This window comes from Protobothrops mucrosquamatus, unplaced genomic scaffold, assembly GCF_001527695.2.
Source record: "Protobothrops mucrosquamatus isolate PMUCROS unplaced genomic scaffold, P.Mucros_1.0 scaffold_122, whole genome shotgun sequence".
Taxonomy (NCBI): Eukaryota; Metazoa; Chordata; class Lepidosauria; order Squamata; family Viperidae; genus Protobothrops; species Protobothrops mucrosquamatus.
Window position 1 is genome coordinate 294,564 of NW_015386198.1, and position 19,395 is coordinate 313,958.

General features: G+C 39.0%; 1 protein-coding gene across 1 annotated transcript in view; it reads left to right on the top strand.

Annotated features, from left to right (window-relative positions):
• Positions 1 to 19,054, top strand: part of DAB2 (DAB adaptor protein 2) — a 42,968-nt gene extending 23,914 nt beyond the window's left edge. The window contains exons 3-15 of the mRNA XM_015816904.1: positions 616 to 755; positions 3,233 to 3,331; positions 4,571 to 4,702; positions 5,350 to 5,433; positions 6,164 to 6,187; positions 6,280 to 6,327; positions 6,566 to 6,628; positions 7,932 to 8,561; positions 11,677 to 11,833; positions 13,376 to 13,918; positions 15,312 to 15,427; positions 16,436 to 16,513; positions 17,806 to 19,054. Of these exons, the coding sequence (XP_015672390.1) occupies positions 616 to 755; positions 3,233 to 3,331; positions 4,571 to 4,702; positions 5,350 to 5,433; positions 6,164 to 6,187; positions 6,280 to 6,327; positions 6,566 to 6,628; positions 7,932 to 8,561; positions 11,677 to 11,833; positions 13,376 to 13,918; positions 15,312 to 15,427; positions 16,436 to 16,504 (2,105 nt within the window). The 3' untranslated portion in view covers positions 16,505 to 16,513; positions 17,806 to 19,054. The remainder of the gene's footprint in view (positions 1 to 615; positions 756 to 3,232; positions 3,332 to 4,570; positions 4,703 to 5,349; positions 5,434 to 6,163; positions 6,188 to 6,279; positions 6,328 to 6,565; positions 6,629 to 7,931; positions 8,562 to 11,676; positions 11,834 to 13,375; positions 13,919 to 15,311; positions 15,428 to 16,435; positions 16,514 to 17,805) is intronic.
• The last annotated feature ends 341 nt before the right edge of the window (positions 19,055 to 19,395 follow it).

Sequence of the window (19,395 nt, forward strand, 5' to 3'; positions counted from 1 at the left end):
TTATGCATCGTCGGGTGCTGGGTGGGTGTGGCCCATTGGGTGGGCGTGGCTGCGGTGGTAACGGCAGACTGGGTGGGACTAAAAAGTTCAGTCAATCAATTCCAACTTTGCGAGATCTTTTTTTTTCCCCGCAAGAAGTTGAAATTGATTGATTGAACCTTCTTTTTTTTTTGGCACATGGCAGCGGAGGCCTAAAGCGAAAAGGTTTTATAAAACCCAGCTGAAGGCCTAGGACTGGGGCGACGGCACGCGTGCCCACAGAGAGGGCTCTGAGTGCCGCCTCTGGCACCCGTGCCATAGGTTCGCCACCACTGGTTTATAACCTTGGCTCTTTCAACTTTTATGTGTATGTAACCTTCTGTTCAGAGAATTGACCCTTTGTATTCCCTTATACAAAATTATAGCTTGAATATATTTATGGCTAGTGCAAGGCAAAAGAATTGCTACAGGCTGAATGTCTGCTCATTGCATCCAGAAGAAAAACTAATAACTTATTAAATACAGTACACAGTTAAGGGGAGCACTGGCTGTTATAAAATGCATATGCTGTACTCTGTTATCTATAGCCACAGCAAGAGTTCAGATAGACTTACATGAATTAAACTGGCTTTTCAGGATTGGAAAAGACAGAGGAATTCCTTTTGGCCAGATTTCAAGGTGATGGGGTAAAGTACAAAGCCAAATTGATTGGTGTTGATGATGTTCCAGAAGCAAGAGGAGACAAAATGAGCCAGGATTCAATGATGAAATTAAAGGTAGGTTTGAGTCATTTCTTGCAAGTTTAAGTCTTATTAGATCTATAGATATGTCATATCATGTACATAGATACGGGTTTTTTTTTGTCCAACGAGTATCTTCAGCATTGAGAGTGTGATAGATTGTGAGGTTCTTTATGCTCTCTGAGCTTGTTTGTTTTCTTGCAGGCATTTTGTTACCCAACTAGATAACACCCTCAGTGCTCTGATAGTGATGGTGATGGATTGTTGACATGGGACAGGATGTGCTTGTAAATCTAGATTTACCAGAATTTTAGGAGTAATTCATTATTGCATCCTGACACGGACTTAATTTGAAGATGGGCCAAATGTCATGTTTGTGACTTTTATAAAACAAGTGTTTGAAGAAGAGAAAAATACCTAGAATTTGCATACAGAAAAAAAAGAGATGGAAACATTGCAAGAACAATGAGTATTCTGAAGCTCGTATAAATTATATTCAGCTTTCTTGCTTTTAGATAGATAGATGATAGATAGATAGATAGATAGATAGATAGATAGATAGATAGATAGATAGATAGATGATAGACAGACAGACAGACAGACAGACATAGATAGTATAGAAACCAATAAATAATGATCACCAAGAGAATAAATAGGAAATATTTAATAAATTGAGCCTAGCTTTCGTTGGGTGCTCCCGACATCGTCAGGGTTTTAAAAAGGCAGTCTCTGGGAGAAGCTTACATACATAGATAGATATGTAGCATTACCCCCTCAGAGGCCGCCAAAGCCCAGGCCCTCCCAGCCCTGCTCCCCTCCATCGCGCTCTGCGGCTGCGCTCTCAAGGTGTTAGTAAAGTGTCTTTTCTAACAGAAGCTCAAGTGAAGTGAGGAGGTGGCAGACTCTCGTTGTCAAAGGGGGGCTTTCAGGAACAAAGATGACTAGGCCCTAGCCCCAATAGTCAATGTGTGATGGTGTTTAACAGCCCCAGGCAGTCATAGTAGCAATAGTCAATGATTTCACAGCAACCGTTTGTAAACAAGTGGGGTGGGGAAAACCCCGGCTCCAGGCAGCGATAGGAACACGAACAAAGGTAGTCAGCGTTCTGCAAGGTAGTCAGCGTTCTGCAGTAACAGCTTGTTGTGCAAGGGCAACTCCTCACAATGTCTATAACTCGCACAAGTAACAATAATCAAAGTAGCCTACCGGCGATCAGAGGTTTCGTCATTGCTGGTCGGAGAGGAAGAGAAGACAGCATCTAGCGTCAGAGTCCAGAGCAGCCACAGTTTTGGGGAGGGGGGAAAGGAAATAACAATTTTAGACTTAAATCGTTGGGGTCGTTGAAAGAGAGAGGAGTGAGAGAGAGAAAACGGAGGCGAGCCCTATAGGGGGGGGGGGCCCCGGTGAAAGAAAGCAGTAAAATTCCATCTTCTCACTCTCTCTCACTCTCTCCTTCCCTCTCCTTCACAGAAAGGGATCAGCTAAAACCTCAAATCCCTCTTCAATTTCATCTGGTCTCTCTCCGGCAACAGCAACCACACCCCCATCCCCTTTCTTTCCTCCTTTTTCTTTCCTTCAGCCAGATCCATGCCCGCCGTGCCCAAAACGGCAGCAGCTGTCCGAGCTTCCCTCTCCCCAGGCAGGCTCCTGCAAAGCCTTTCGGACAGCCCTGCTACAGACAGACAGACAGACAGACAGACAGACAGACAGACAGACAGACAGACAGACAGACAGACAGACAGACAGACACAGACAGACAGACAGACAGACAGACAGACAGACAGACAGATAACCTTTATTATCAGTTTTTACTGTGGGCACATTGGCACACATTAAAAATAAAATTTTGTTGCTTGCTCTCAAAAGTGAACACATACATAACAGATATTTAAACATGCTATATTTAAACATGCTATATACCAGGGGTAGTCAACCTTGGCTCTTTTATGACTCGTGGACTTCAATTCCCAGAATTCCTGAGCCAGCTTAGCTGGCTCAGGAATTCTAGGAGTTGAAGTCCACGAGTCATAAAAGAGCCAAGGTTGACTACCCCATATGTGTAAGCCTACACCTTTACATATAAATAACATAAATATTAATCACTGTCCATCTTGAATACATAGTGGACTTTCTTCGTATTTTCCATCAAAATGCTTTGTTTAATGGGGCAGGGGAAGTAAATTTCAAGACTTGTTCATTTTCTAATATAGTACAAACAATGTTGGTAAATCTCCATATTTTGAAAAGTGACGATTCTGACAGGACTGCATAAATCAAAGGATATATTAGATCCAGCCAGTCAAGGCAGGCAGTTTGTAACATTTTTCTTTGGATGGAAGCACTAAAATTGTTTTTACAGGCACTTTTAAGAAAGAAAGAAAAAACAAAGTGAAGTGAACTGATTTGAATAATGACACTTTTTTATGAATTTAATTTATTTATTTTAATTTTATTTAATTTATGTATTTATTTATTTAATCGGTTCGTATAATATGCTGGCTTTTGATTGATAGGGAATGGCAGTTGCAGCCCGTTCCCAGGGACAGCACAAGCAGAAAGTATGGGTGAACATCTCTCTTGCTGGAATCAAAATCATGGATGAAAAGACTGGGGTGAGTTCTGTGTTCAAGAGAGGAGTCCGATTCTGTTTAGAGATGTATCTGCTACTGAAACAATGAAAGGCTTAGCTTCACTCTAAATCTTTAATACTCTCAAGCATTGTGTCTAAACAGAAGTGGCAGTTGCTTCAATAAAGTGAAATAGCCATGTTAGAATGGCGAAACTGATTATGCATCTGGGTTAAGTACATCCTGTTCTTAACTTTAAAAAAATTACCTGCCTGCAAACTCTTGCTGTACTTTATGAATCACTATGTAAAACTGGATTAGCTCTGATTTGCAAACAATAAATGAGGAATTAACATTGAGGCAGAACTCTTGTTAAAAGAAAAGCAACTACTGTAACATCTTCAATCACTATTTGACTTCTTGTCCTATATCCCTTGTTCTAAATTGGAACAAATATCAAATACTTTTAACCCTCATAACAATATCTGGGGCTTCTGGTTGGTGTATACATATATTACTTATTCAGGCGCATGTACCTTTTTAGATCTTGGTGCTGATAATTCAAACTACATGTTAGACTGTAATGCATTTTTTTTGCTTTTTGCTTAATGTAATGTATAGACCCAGTCAAATATGTTTTAGCCAACTAACTAAGGTTAAAGAGTGTTATATGAATCTACAGGTAGTCCTCGACTTATAACAGTTTGTTTAGTGACCATTCAAAGTTACAATGGTACTGAAAAACTGACTTATTTTTCACACTTATGATCATTGCACAATCCCCATGGTCACATTATCAAAATTCAGATGCTTGGCAACTGACTCATATTTATGATGGTTGCAGTGTCCCAGGGTCATGTGATCACCTTTTGCAACCTTCTGACAAGCAAAGTCTGTGTGGAAGTCAGATTCACTTAACAACCGTATTGCTAACTTTAACAACTGCAGAGGTTCGTTTAACAAGTGGGGGGGGGAAAGGTCATAAAATGGGACAAAATTCACCTAACAAATGTCTCGCTTAGCACCAGAAATTGTGAACTCCATTGTGGTCGTAAGTCGAGGACTACCTGTGCTAAGTGTTTTATGTATCAGTGTAAAAATTGTTTTAGAACTATTGAGCATCAGCTAAAGTGAATAAGAGTGACAGCAATCTTGATTAGAAAACAGGCTAAACAATTAAGTGGGATTTGCAAACTTGTCAAATTGCTTGTCGTGAGTTCTGATTACTTTGACAAGGGATTATGCTATTCATGGTTATTTCTGTGTCACTTGATTTGATTCTAGGTTATTGAGCATGAACATCCAGTCAACAAAATCTCTTTTATTGCTCGGGATGTGACTGACAACCGAGCCTTTGGCTATGTCTGTGGGGGAGAAGGGCAGCACCAATTCTTTGCCATCAAAACATCACAACAAGTAAGAGGATAATAGTGCAAAGAGTAGTGGCAAACAGCACAAGAATAATACAGGTTATTTTAGGATGCTGCTATTGTGTAGCTCAGAAGAAGATTGAGATATAAGCTATTGCCCCTTGCTGCCTCCTGCCAATACAAGAAAGATAAATGTGACACTTCACCCAGCCAAAAAGTATTGTCCATTTCTGGTTTAAAGTAAGTTCTGTGATTCAGGTTCTCCATGAATGTGCTGATGTCATAAGTATTTGTGTAAGATAACCTGTTAGTAACGATTACTTTAAGGATAACCTAGATAAGTATTATTAAACACTAGGGTGGATAACGTAAGTCTCATGTGTACTCTTCGTATTACCTGGTTGTGTACTTTTGTTCTCGACACGAAGTAAGACCGACTCTTAATACGGGTCCAAGGAATAAAGAATCTAGAGGTTGAAAGGTGATTCTAGAGAACTGCAGAGTTGATTAGTAGCTGGGATACTACACAGTTCCTCTTAGTTCTCCTGGAGTAATCTTTTCTCCTAAGATAGTGCTTAGCACAATCATTTATATTTCGTGAAACTGTTTATCTGCCTTGTAAAGAACTTGTAATTCAAGCATTTGAATTACCTGCTATTTTAGAAAATGCATCTCACTTCATTCTTTTCTTAGGCTGAACCTCTGGTTGTAGATCTGAAGGATCTCTTCCAAGTAATCTATAACATGAAGAAAAAAGAAGAGGATGATAAGAAGAAGGTAATGCTGCTTCATGGTAGACTCGACAGATTTCAGACTACTTTCTAATTGGATATAAAGCAGAAAAAGGCTTCAGTTGATTCCCAAATGTTTGCTACATCTTGAACGTCTAACTAAATTATAGGGTTGTGTAGTATCTTCAAAGGGGCCCTTTGCTTTGATAAATGTCTGAGCACACTGTTTGTGCATAAATACTGTGGTGCTTTGCTCTTAATTGGTGGCCTGGACATGGTGCTTCAGTTGACAACAGTGGCAAGGGAGGGAAATTGCTATGATTCTTCAAATGCTCTCATTGGCTCCACAGCCAAAAAGCGGCATCTCATTGATTCAGCAGCCTGCCATTTACACTTAGGAAAATGCTTTCCTTTTTCAAAGAATGTATGGCTATTGCCCTGCTGGGCCAATATTGCTGCCAGTCTGGGGAGAAGGGTAATTTGAGAGGCGTTTTTGATTGAAGAGCCCCAGAGTGCCCCTTTGATCATATGACCATGGGGATGCTGCAATGGTCATAAATTTGAAAAATAGTCATAAGTCGCTTTTTTCAATGCTGTTGTAACTTCAGTCACTAAATGAACTGTTGTAAGTCGAGGACTATATAATCAACTTAATGCTGTCGGGGGAATTCTGGTAGTTGAAGCCCACATGTTTTAGAGATGCCAAGTTTGAGAAACATTGGTCTAAACAACTTTTCATGAATATTCTTGATGCAAGTTTTTTTCTTCTATTTCAGAATGAAGAGGCCAGTAAAACTGAGGTAAGAAAAAAAGTGTCTTATGGGGGAAAGTTATTTATCAGAGATTATAGCAATAGATTTCTTAAACCTGACTTAATTTTGTTTTCTTCCAGAATGGTAATGATGAAGCAACTACTGATCAAGTTGGCAAAATAAAGCTGGTATGTAGAACTTTCTAACTTGAAGAGCAGGTTAATAAGCTCTTGAGTGGTGGTTAAACCAGAATGGGTTGCATTATTGCTGCAAACTTTACTGGACTGATATAGCTAGTTTGTCTCATAGCTTAATGCAACAACAGCTTGTATTTTTCCAGCATTCCTGTGTCTGCTGTTGTTTGGACTTGAGTAACTTATACATTGAAATGTGGAATCCTAACTCTTACAAACTTTGTATTTAAAGGGTGTCGACCAGATGGACCTATTTGGAGACATGTCTACTCCTCCAGACCTCAACAGTCCCACAGTGAGTAGTAAACAATTACTGCCTCCAAAATCAGGAAAATTTTGAAAGTCCTCTTGAACATTCTCCCATCATTCCTGGATGATGAAGTGATTCTATATAGACAGTCCTCTCTTCAAAGGATCTTTCTGGAGGGACCTGGAACAAACTGCAGATTGTACTATTAATCAGTGCCAGAGGCTGGTTATCGCTTTTTAAAGGATGGATACAGATATCTAAGGAAGAATACCTAGCATAAATGGGCCAAACTGAGTTTCCATAAAGTATCTTTGCATAGCTTTGGCTAACTTGATGAACAATGGTAACTTTAGTGATATGTACAGAAACACATTGCAGTCCAGAAGGATATCATAAATGAGTATAAACAAAGAAGCTTGGAGGAAGAGATATGAAAAAAATTAGCAGAGTTTATTTGAAGAAACTGCCTTAATGCACTTGGTTTGATAATTAGCTAGATTTGGAAAGCTCTTGATCAAACACTGCTATGAGCAAGTCATCATGAGACTGGCATCCAACAACACATATTCAGGGCTGTTTCAGTACAAGCCTGTATAGCATCCTCCTCCTACCACTGTTTCATAATCAGGTATGGATAATCGTGGTCTCCAGTAGGAATGTTTTCACAGTGCACGAAGCCAATCCAGTTGATGAATGTGAAAATGCACTCAGCAATCTAAACTCCTTGTCTCCTTGTTATAAACTGTGGCTTTTTTGTGGTTCAGGCTACAGTCTGTATTTGGAAGAGTCATCGTTTCTTGTTAGAATGAATGAGAATTTAAAGCCTAGCTAATTGTTATTTTGATTCTAGTTCACGCTAACCATAAATGATGCCTACTCTGACGTTTAACCAGTGCTTAAGTCACAGAAAAAACAAAAACTGTTGGTTAAAGAATTACCAAAACGGTTGATATCGTGACTGTTTTTATATATTTATGATTTTAATGAAATGTGTGCTGTCCAAAGACACTTTTTGCAAGATGGATGGCTGTATAAACATGATCAATCAATCAATAAAACAGAAGAATAGATGCTTATGTGTGCATGTTCCCATCCTGATTGGTTTGATGTATTAATTATCCATTATAAATCCCAACTGAGATTCAACAGCTGGCTGAATAACTTCACAGTAGGGTGATAGTTAAAAAGAAAATGAAGAGCAGCAAAACGCCTTTCTGACATAACATGCACATTTTCTAAAAAAAAAAAAAAATCCATTTCAAACCTGCTTGCTTATCATTTTTTTTTAATCAAGAGCTCATGAGACTACTTGCACATGCTAATCTGTCTTCTTTCCCAAACCTAATAGGAGGAGGAGGAAAAAGAGATCCTGTTAGTGGATTTAAACTCTGAGATTGAGGCTCCTCCAACTTCTCTCAAAGGGGAGGACCTTTTCTTGAACGACATCACGCCTTCCCTGCCATTGCCAAAGCTACAGCCGCCTTCCTTGCCTGAAAACGCTTTTTCTGCAAACCTCAGCTTCTTTCCTACCCCCAGTCCTGACCCTTTCCGTGACGATCCTTTCACGCAAGCTGACCAATTGGCACCCCCTTCCCTTGATTCTTCTTTAAAATCTTCTGGTCAGAAGATGGAGAACAGTGGTGTGAACGGGGACATAGACTACTTTGGGAAAGAGTTTGATCAGATTTCCAACCGGACTAGCAAGCAGGAAATGCTGGCCAGCCAATGGCTGCTCGAAAGTAAATCGGCACATTTAGCAGTGAAGACATCTCACGAGGTCCCGGAGAGAGAACAGAATGGTTTCGTGGCCAAATCCCCCCTGAGTGTCTTTGCAGAAAGCTCTCCCAAAGGAACGCCTGTGCAGAACGGGTTACGGCTAGACTCTGATAGCAGCCACCAGCCAATGCCACAAGATTCCATCACGATTAGCCCACCTCCACAAAGTACAAAGCCAGGAAGAGGAAGGAGGACTGTTCAGGTGAACGTTGGGGCATGTGCAAAATGGTAACATGCATGTTTTCTACTTGGATTAGGTGAAGGAAATTCTCTGCCTCTCTTCCTGAAAGCTCTGCTGGCAAAAAAAAAAAAAAGCTGATTGCCTTCACTCTATAAATGCTGCAACCACTGTGAGCTTAACCTTTTCTCTGTAGAGTCATTCTTTCCTAACTTTGCTTTCTTTCTCCTAATGCTGCCATATATTTATATCTTGGGTAAGTAAGACACTTGAACTAGTAATGCATGCATTAAGCATAATGCTTTGGAAGAAGCACTGTGTTTTCTTTGTTTAGTTCAGGTAGTCGAATCTGGTATGGGAGATTCAACCTTGTATAGTAGACCCCAAAGGTCTAGAAGCGAGGTCAAGGAAATACATAAACAACCTTGGTTTTCTCATATAAACTGAAACTAGGACAGGGTAACCCTCCTGAATTAGTGCTGGAAGAAGGATAGACTCCAGCCATCCAGTGCTAACAAGACCCACCTCAACAATAAGCTTGGATTGAAAGATTTTTGAATGTAGTATTTTCATTTTGTTTTTAATAGAAGGCCAGTATGGGAAGGGCAGGTGATTAAAATTAGTAATATGCATGATATTTGAATACCATCCATTCAGGCTGCTTTAGACTGATTTTTGCAGCTCTGTGAGGCAAAAGCAGCACATACAGACACTGGCATATGGATCAGAGATACAAGGAGCACAAGTGAGGCTGCAAAAAGTTTCAATCTGCAAAACCAAAACTGTTTTGCCTCATGCCTGATTTTTCTCTGCCCAATAAAAGCAGAGATAAGAGACAATAAAACCAAAATTAAAATGAAATGAAAACCTGTTTGCAAGCAATTTTAAACATTGTTAGTTCATGTGAACCTACAGTAAACTAAAATAGGAAAGAAGAGATGCAGAATGAGCTTCCCTGAATCTGGATATTTGCTTATACCCTCTCCTCTGCATGTGCCTATCTGAAATTAAGTATAATTGATCTTTGAGGAAGGCACAGCTGTATGTGCAAACATATCCCATACTTTATTTATTTAGAAAGATATGTTGGTTGATTGATTGACTGATTGACAGACTGAAGTTAGTTTGTTTTTCCATTCTAATGAATGAGAGGCACTGATTATGCTTTGGAATTTGGACTTAGAGCCAGATCACTCAGCCAAACCTAATACAGCATTCAGGGTTTAACAAGGTTTAACCCAGTTAAAATCCTATCTTAAAAATGTAAGTTTTAGCATTAACTGCTAAGTGATGAAAAGGCTTGTCCATCGTACTAGACTCATATCAGTTCAATAAAATTGAAATCATGCTGGAGCAAAACATTTTGTGCTACAACAAAACATTGCAACATACAGCCAGCTGAGATACAAAGTTCCACATTTTATATCCTAGGAAAAAGTCTTATTGGCCAAGTCTGTCACCCTTAGGCTTCTGTTAGATGTTGGACTTGGGCAGAAAAAACATAGCTTATTGTGCAACTGATGAACTGACTTAAGTTGGCCAAAGGTGCTGCTGAGGTTTATTTCCAGTAGAAGAAAATGTATGAACATGTAGCTCTGGTTTGAACTATGGACTTCTTGATGCTCTCTGAGCTTGGTTGTTTGCTTGTAGACATTTCATTAGCCAATTAGGTAATGTAATCAGTGTGAGTAAATATGAGGTTTGCTATCTGTTTATCTTCCCCTGCCAATTTTGGTGGGAGATTAGTTTCCTCCTTGGTGGTTCCTTGATTTAGAGTATTTTCTGCATAATTGTATGTCTGGTGTTGATCCCTGCTTATCTGAGTGTTAGCTGCTGGAAGAAATGTGTTCTAGGTTTTTTGTTTCCTTCCTGGAATTTTTTTTATTCTTTGTTTTGAACTGTATGCAGTTTATCTCCTTTTGTCTACTGATGATTGATTTGTCTGAATGCCAAGCCAAGAATTCCCTACTATTTTTCAACTGGGCTTGATCTAAAGCATGGGTGTCCAACCTTTTGGCTTGCCTGGATTACACTGAATGAAGAATTTGTTTTGGGCCACATATAAAGTGCATAATATAGTTAATGTATATAAATCACATAATAATGTTAAAAGTTTGTGATCTTGTGGGGCTGTATTATTAGCTGTTCATGGCCAGATGTCGTGGATTAGACATGCCTGATCAAAAAAAGTGTAACAGTTTGCTAGTTGAGACTGTGCTTGAGACTGTTTATGTGTTCTGAAATTAAGGAATTTTTCAATAAGAGGTTTATTTCTTTATTAAACGTGGATAACATCTTTCCTATAAGAGCTGACCCACCAATTTTTCCCTGCAATTTTCCCTGAGAGGTAGGTTGGGCTTAGACTGACTTGGCCAATGAGTTTCTATGGTTGATTGGATCATAATTTCACTTAGTTTCCCAAATCCTAGTCCCAACGTTTTGCTTACTATCTTATACTGATTAATTATCATTTTATTGCAACGAGGTTTGACTGTTCTGGCATTGGATGTGCAGTAGCATTAATGCTACCATTTGACTAATTCTAATCTTGTTCACTTCTTCAGGAATATATTTAAAATATGCTTCTGAGTTTATATACAAACATAATTACATTCCCTAGATTCTACTCTTTGGGGGCTGTTTGTTAAGCTTGTGGTGCTGCCCAGTGCTTCTGCATTAGAGAGACTGCTTGTCAAAATGACACAAAATTGTACTTTGCAATATAATGCTCTTGGCAGTTGATGTTACACCATCATTTACAGGAAATTGCACATGAAAGCTCTGCAGGCCACAACTGTAAACATTGCAAAGTCTTCCTTTGTTATCTTTTTCACATATTTAGAAAAGATTTTACCCTATCAAAGGGAATAGGCTTGTATTAATTTATATATCTATATACCTGATGTTTCTGAAGCATGCCACCCTATTTAATACAAACTGCAATCATTTGTCTGGGAGTTGATCACTCACCTCTTACATTTCTAGTTTGGTTTTGCTGCTGGAATGTCACAATGTTGCTGAGCAGATTGGGGTGCTGGTAGCATAACGCAGGATTGAAGACTCTTAACTCCAGATAACATACGACTTTCTGTGCAAAAAGCAGCCTTTCTAATGAAGGCTTCCTTTGGTTTCTTTCTAGAATGCAGCCAGTGACTTGTTTGGTCCTGATGTTTTTGCTCCTGGGTATTCTGCAACAAGCACTCTGACTACTGCAGGACAGCCTTCTGGTGTACAGACCAACCCACTAGACCTCTTCAAAACCAATCCTCCTACAGCAGCTCCCATACCTGGACTAGGTTGGTAAAGATTGTGAGACGTGAACCTAGCTACATATTAGCTGAATATATTGAATGAATTGTGCACATATACTTAGTTTATGGTCCATAAAGAGGGGGTTTGCAGGGTAAGCAATCGATTGGTTAATCATGAGAAAGTATGAGAATGAAGGTTCATTCTCCGACCTTGTGGGTTGGTTTCTGAGTGTTGGTAATCAGTGCTCAGTCATTGCAGGGTGCAAATAATGGCCGCTCACACGCAGCAGTTTATTCTTTTTATACAGTATTACAAGCAGGAAAAGATATAACATGGCAACAGCCCAGCAAGAGCACTTCATTGGTTAATCTACTCACCAATGCTTAAGGATAGAAAGTAAGAGGCCAGAAAGAGGGAAAAGTGGGCCATAGCACCGTTGTTGATCCGAGCTGTTATCAGACAAGCAAGGTCACACAGAGCTACGCACTTTCACATCGCTATGGAGATGTGAGAGGAGAAGTTAGATGCAGAGAGGAGGGGCACATGTGAGAAGGGACAGTTTTCCATCACCACCTTTATCTGTCTCTCACCTCCACATCTGAGCATTTTTGTTACCAGGCTAGGTAACATCTTCAGCGGAGTTTAGGGGGAGAGAGAAAGTGAGAAAGTATATCAAGCAAATATCAGAGGTGCTTTTTCAAAAGGCAACTGCCTGCTTTTTTCCCTGAGGAAGAAGACAACATTTTGCTTCTCATCCAAGAAGCTTCATCGGTTCTGGCAGGAAGGTGGGGGCAATGGAAGGATTAGGAGTGTGTGAAAGGGTGGAAGGATCATATTTCTTGCAATCATCTGGTTGTTAGCACCTGGATGACTGAAAATTTCCATATTTATGTCAAGCAAATCAGTCCTTATGATCGCTTTTGGAAAGGCCTCTGGTAGTGGAGGACACCATTGGATACAACCCTACAAGAACTGGACAAAAGCAGGTTGCTCATTTCTGCATCATCCACACAGTTCTTTCCTCAGAGGTTTTAATGGCAACAAACTGCAGTGTTTATATGATAGAGTGCCATTAAACTCCTGGGAAGTTGTTCTATTAATTGTTTTTAATTCATTGAGGGTTTTTTTGTCCTAGCTCTACATACATTGAGAAGTTCAGGTCCTTGACTCCCTAACAATTATATACTGTACTTCCAGGCTAGAGCTGGGAAAAGTAGTGCTGATTTGTGAGGCTACAGTCCCAAATTTAATAAAGTGACTTTGAAAATATTCAAAGTAAAATGAGAGAGAATACAATCTGAAAATAAAATGATACAGCATATTCGTACTTGGATTTTCAGAATTTTTAAGTCCACATAGCAAAGTCACCAGATTTTTACAAAACAATTTACTGCAGGTTAATAATTCCAGCAAACTCTGCTGAGAAAGCCTTCTTGCAAATAGATGGGATAAAAACTGAAGGAAATCTAATAGAGATACATACTGTAGGGAAGAATATAGTCAACATTTATGAAATCGTATTGATAATGCTTTTTGAGTTGTCCAGTGATGAGTTTATTTAAATGAGTCGTTTTATTCTTCCCCAGGTGGTCTGCCTATATCAGCATCCCCATCACCAGCATGGGGTCCCCAGTCTACGGCTTTCAGTCAGCCACCCCTAGTGTTTCCTGGAACTGCTCTGGGCGCTCAGCCAGTGAAATTTGCACCATCTCTTGGTTTTGGTGCTCCTCAACAAGCACCTGGTTGGAGCCAGCCAGCATCTTTGGCAGCTCCAGGCCAGACTCCAGCTCCTGATCTCTGGAGTCAATCTGTGTGTGTTTCTCCATCCAATGCATGGGCACAGCCTCCTACTGGTGGGAACCCTTTCCATATCAACATGTTTCCACCTTCTCTGGCATCTCATCCTCCATCTATGCTGTCCTCCATGTCATCTGCTAGCCCTCCTCCTCAGTTGCCTCCTAGAACTGCACCACAGAAGGAGTGCAGTGTAAAAAAAGAAAGTGATGCCTTTACTGCTTTGGATCCTCTGGGTGATAAAGAGATAAAAGATGTCAAGGAGATGTTCAAAGACTTTCAACTGACGAAACCACCTGCTGTGCCTGCAAGGAGAGCAGAGCAGCAACTACCAGGTAACACAATAGAGGTTCCTCAAGACGTGGCTGACCACGATAACCTGGAAGCTAGCTGGCTGTTGTAATCTTCTGGTCTCATTGAATAACCTTCTAATTCCATATCAAACCTCTTATTGACCATAGATTTATTGAATGGCCTTGAATAAGTCTTTTATATTAGCTAAGTGACTGATACAAAAAGTATGGTATGTGGTGGCATGTATACATCTGACTTTATTTTTCAATTCAGGTATGTCTGGGGTAGTCAGTGCCTAGATAGAGAGCACTTGAACTCTATACCAGTATTCCCAATCTATGCAGACAGGTAGAATTCAATAGTCAGACTTCCCCAGTTACTGCTTGGAATTCTGGGAGTTGTTGGCCAACAGGTGAGGAAGGGTGTTATATATGTTGTCTTGGGTTGACAACAAATGTGATACAACAATAATCAAATAGATTTCAGCTTTGAATTTGACACCAGGAGATCTGTTAAAGTAAGAAAGAGGCATTGCTGCATTCCTGAGGCAGCAGAAGTCTCTCTTCTTCATCCATCTCTCTTCTTCAGCCACCTTCCTTTCTTTAAGGCTACTTCTAGAATTCCTGACTTGCTAAAGAAATTCTTAATATGTCTGGGACTTTTGTCCTTGGCTGTTTATGAAACTGCATGGAGTTACAAAAGTTGTGCCATTTAGGTGCAACATGGCTGCTAATGTGCTTTCATCTGTCTGAAAAAAAGCACTGAAGATTTTTCACAAACAAAAGTAGAAGTAAGTAGTGTTTAGGGGGGAGAGGGGCTAGGAAAGTCAATCAGGAATTTTCTCAAAAGCTTATAATAATAAGCCAGTTCAGGGAAGTCAAAATGAAAGCTACAGAGTAATTGTAATAGGCTGTGAGAATAACCTTGGGAGACAGGAGGAAGAAACATAGCCAGCGCAATGGTCAGAAAAGTGATATCCCAGCCCATAAAAAGAATGGGAGTGGAGAAAGCATGTCAGAAGAGACCCTCCCCGGTTCTCTAAGTAAAGACAAGGGAGGGGAGAAGTTCTAACCTTACAATAAAGATAAGCGTTTTGGTTTCGTGTCTGGACTAACTTGAAAGCTGGCACTACTTGCAATAAAAGAAAACAACTAGATCCCTGAATCCAATGCTGATTTGTGTTGGTTGCATGAAATCTGGTGATCATGTATGTACAGTATGTGGTGTTGGTTGCTTAGTTAGCCTTGACATGAAGTTCGCAGAAACACATTATGTATTGTTCTAGTAGAGGTATCCTCAATTTGGGTGCTGCTTCCTGTGAAGTTCATGTTTGATGCCAAACATGTACTTCTTTGCTATAGAACAAACTTCTTGGCGAATTTTTTATAATGTAATTTGGATATATTAAAAAAAGTGTTCCTTTGTTCAACACAGGACCTCCAAAGCCTGTTCTGAGACAAAATGCTGCCCTGCTTATTTCCAAGCCTGCTGAAGACCGCTTTGAAAATCCTTTCAAGATAGATCCTTTTGCTGCTCCCTCCCAAGGTTTAGTAAGTATCTGGAGTCCATTTTACATGAAGTGACTGATAACATAACTTAACTGTGGGCTAAGAAAAAAAACACGTGAACATAGAAACTTTGTGCTCAAATAAATAGTCTGTATTCTGGCTTAACTCAGTGGTCCAGTTCACACAAATATTAAGACAATGGCTGGATTGCCATAAAACGTTAAACCACAAAATCCATGTTAGCTTAGTTTAGAATGTTGTGTGAAAAGACAAACAAAAATTTTACATATAGTTATGATCCAGTGTTTTCTCTCAAGTTGAAAGCAAGTGGGCTCCTATAAGCTATTAAACTGAATAACAAAGCTGTAGCTTCTAATTGTGAGGAGCAGGAATGGGGAGTTCCCAATAAAGTAGAAAGACTTTTATCTGGATGTCCTTCTTAGTACCTTAAAAAAAGGGTTTCAATCACAGTGGAGACACTTTATGGAGAGAGGAGCTCCTTTCAATGGCCTAAGCGACTTTAAGGTTAATTAAAAGTTGGTCTAGCATGGATGGAAAAAAATAGAACTCATATTTACAGTTAATATCTAATAGGCTGATAATACTGGAAAATGCTACGGATACTTTTAATGAGACATCTAAATACCTATGGTTCAGGAAAGGCCTCTTGGTTTTTCCCCCCTAAAATGATAGTATATCATGTATATGTATATACATATTATATATGTATAATTCTCAAACTACCTTTGATCCACAGCTGGGCTGTATTCAACTGGGCTACACATGGGTAGACTATAGAGACTGCCTTGATGCTGAACTAAATGACCCATTCAAAGTTTTGGGCCTGAAGAAACCAAGTATTGTGGCAAATATTTTGAAATCCTTCATGTTTTGCAGTTTTTCAAAATGTTGAAATGCCTAAACTGGACTTTCATCTTTGTAAGAAATCTACATCTAGATTTTGTAAAATGTAATGTACCTTTGGCTTGGAAAAATGTTTGCAAAATATATTCAAATCATGGTGAAAGTTTTCTTTTTCCTTTTCTCCAGATTACAGCTCAACAACAGCAGTTGGCTTCTGCTCCTTGCAATGATCCTTTTGGAAATCCATTTGCATAAATTAGGTTGGTAAGTGATTATTATTTGCATATGATTAAAACATGACAGAAGAGAAGTAAACATATACACATAATCCACATAACTATACAAAACGTCTATGGGGATATGGCAGTAGCCTCATAATGGGATGTCCAATTCAGCTATCCAGGTGGTTGCCTCTAGGAAACCAGAGAATGCATGTCATGGGCAATCTTGCACAATATAGTTAATTGCATATCAGCACCACAATCGCTACAAGGGCAATCTTTCCATTCCCACTGATACACAGCAGATGCACTTCTTCCAGTATCATACCTAATTTTGTTCAATTTCATCCAGACAAGAGGGAGGCAGGTCAAAACTAGGTGGCTCAATTGAGGGATTACTAATAGTCAGGTCACAAGAAGATACCTTCTTGGACCATTCCTCTCTCCTGGGTAGAAGTTAAATGAATAGCTGTTTTCCATGCCGGTCAAAGGGATTTCAATCTTGTGATGGACTGTGCATTGTCATGATGAACCAGGATGGCCTTGTTGTTCAGCATCCTTGACCACACAGCCAGATGAGAGTTTGTCTTCTAATGTGGTATGATATTGCTAAGTACTGGTAACCAGTGCACAGGAGTGGGATGCAATGTGCTAGAGATGATATGCATTGTCTGGCAGAGTTGGACATCAACCATTTGGTTGCAGGCACTGTTAAGCCACATGCTGGCACAATATTCAGTGTGGAATAAACCAAAGCCAGGGCTGTTGTTCATAGGGTGTTAGCAACAGCACCCCAAGGGGTCCCAGCTTTAATGTACTTAATGTATTTTATTAACGTATTTAATTTAAATTAATGTATTTAATTTTACTTAATGTAGTGGTAATCCTATTTAACTTGGCTTTTGAAAAAAAAAATCTAAGCTCAACTGAACAGTCGCAACATTTTATGGCCTGATATACCAACAAAGGCTTTTTGCCTGATGGCAGGGAGAGCCTTTTTAAATTGAAACAATTAAAAATAACTAACATCTTGTGTGGTCTTGTGAGAATATAGTTCTCTTACATAAGATTTCTAAATTTCAGTATTCTCATTTGAAAATTTATCTTATTTGTGAGATTTGCCAATTTCACATGACTTCTATATCTTATTTAATTATAGATGTTGCAAGTGTTATTTTGGGATACAGTTCTGGTATCCAAACATTCATAGGCATTCTATTGTCAACCCTGTTCTAAAGTACTCCACAGTTAAACAAAAGAAAATAAAAGAAAAGCAATAGTTATACGTATATACATCCAGGTAATCACCTTTTTAACGAAATTTCTTTCCCACAGCCCACCAAATGTGAAAAGAAAACCGGTGTTATGGAATGCAGGTGTCTCACTCTTTCATTTCTCTTCACCACAAGTGGGAGTTATTGGCAAAACTATATCTGGATTGTTGGATCAAACAGATAAAAGGAACAACTGGACACTGAGCTTACTGTCTTCAGTCTGCATCACCTGCCTCATTCTTCAACTTTTGGATTCATTCAAGTTAAGACCTTGGAACTCCTTAAGCCAAGGAAACAGTTTTCTTGAGACCAAACTGGAACTGGTGGTTATTTTCAGCCCGTGTGGATGGAAGAAAACACTCTATGGTGTCTCTTAGTCCCTCACTTTCTGTTTTTCATCAATGCTTAGAAGCACTAAAAGTGAAAAATGAAAGAAAAATTAATGGTTCTTTATGGAGAAAGACACACAGATTTGTACTCACTTCTGCACAAGGGAAGACCATAATGTCAGCAGCACTGAGTTGCCAAGAACATAAAATAGTCAAGTGTATTGTAGAGTTTTCTTACCAATATTATTACAATTAAAAAAACACCCTTCTAGCACTCAAGGTGAAAGAATATTTAAATTATGAAATGGGCAAATACTGGTGAGTTCTAAAAATGCAATTGCTAGCTCTAAAGTATGCAAATCGAAACATCTTTGATAGTATCTTGTCCAGAATATCAAATTTCCTAGAATATATTTTGTTATGGATTAGTCTCTGGCAAGATTCTGGATTTTGGAATCAGTGCTGGAAAAAAAGGTAGATACAAAAATGGATAAGTGGGGTTTAAGATAAGTTATTAAACTGGAAAGCAATTGTACTTTGAACAACTAGTCTGAGCAAAATGGTATTCATGTCTATTAATTATGACATGACTAAAGGCTGATGATTCACTCTTTAAATGTATTAATAAGTTTGGCAAAGCTATTGTTAACAGCCAGATGTCTCTCCAGTACAGCAGTTACCAATATAAACTTGAAAGAGTATCCATGTTTAAATGTTTAGGTGAACGCAACATGGTGATCTACTTCCTAATAAAAATACCAAGTCTCCAGTGATCCATGCAGCTCTGTATAATACTCTATTGCACATTCCTGTAATACAAAGCTCTCCATGTATGTGTTTGTCTCAGACTGAAAATACAGAAACTTCTTCTGGACTGTGTTACACTGTACAAAGTACTTGGGTGTTCTGGCAATTAAATGTAACTTCATTTCAATGAGGAAATGTTTGATGATTAAATATTTTCTTTACTTGTGTATGGAAGAACGCCTGATGGACTAATTTCAGTTTAGTGATTAGATGGACTCGTATTACATAGAACAATGTAATGAAACCGGGATTTTTAATTTCTCTAAAATATAAGCAGTAACTGAATGCCAGTGGATGGTGCTATTGATCCAGTGGGTTGGTATGTAACTTGACATTTTGTATTATGATTATGAATTAACAATGCAAAATAACCAAACAGTTGAAAATGAGGGTATCCCCTGTTGAGTGCTTATAACTGTTGATTCTGTTCTTTTACCAACTAAGCATCTAAGTAGTGTCTAAATGATATGGCTTTTTAATTGAAAGGTTTCTTCACCTTATATGCTAGCATCAGT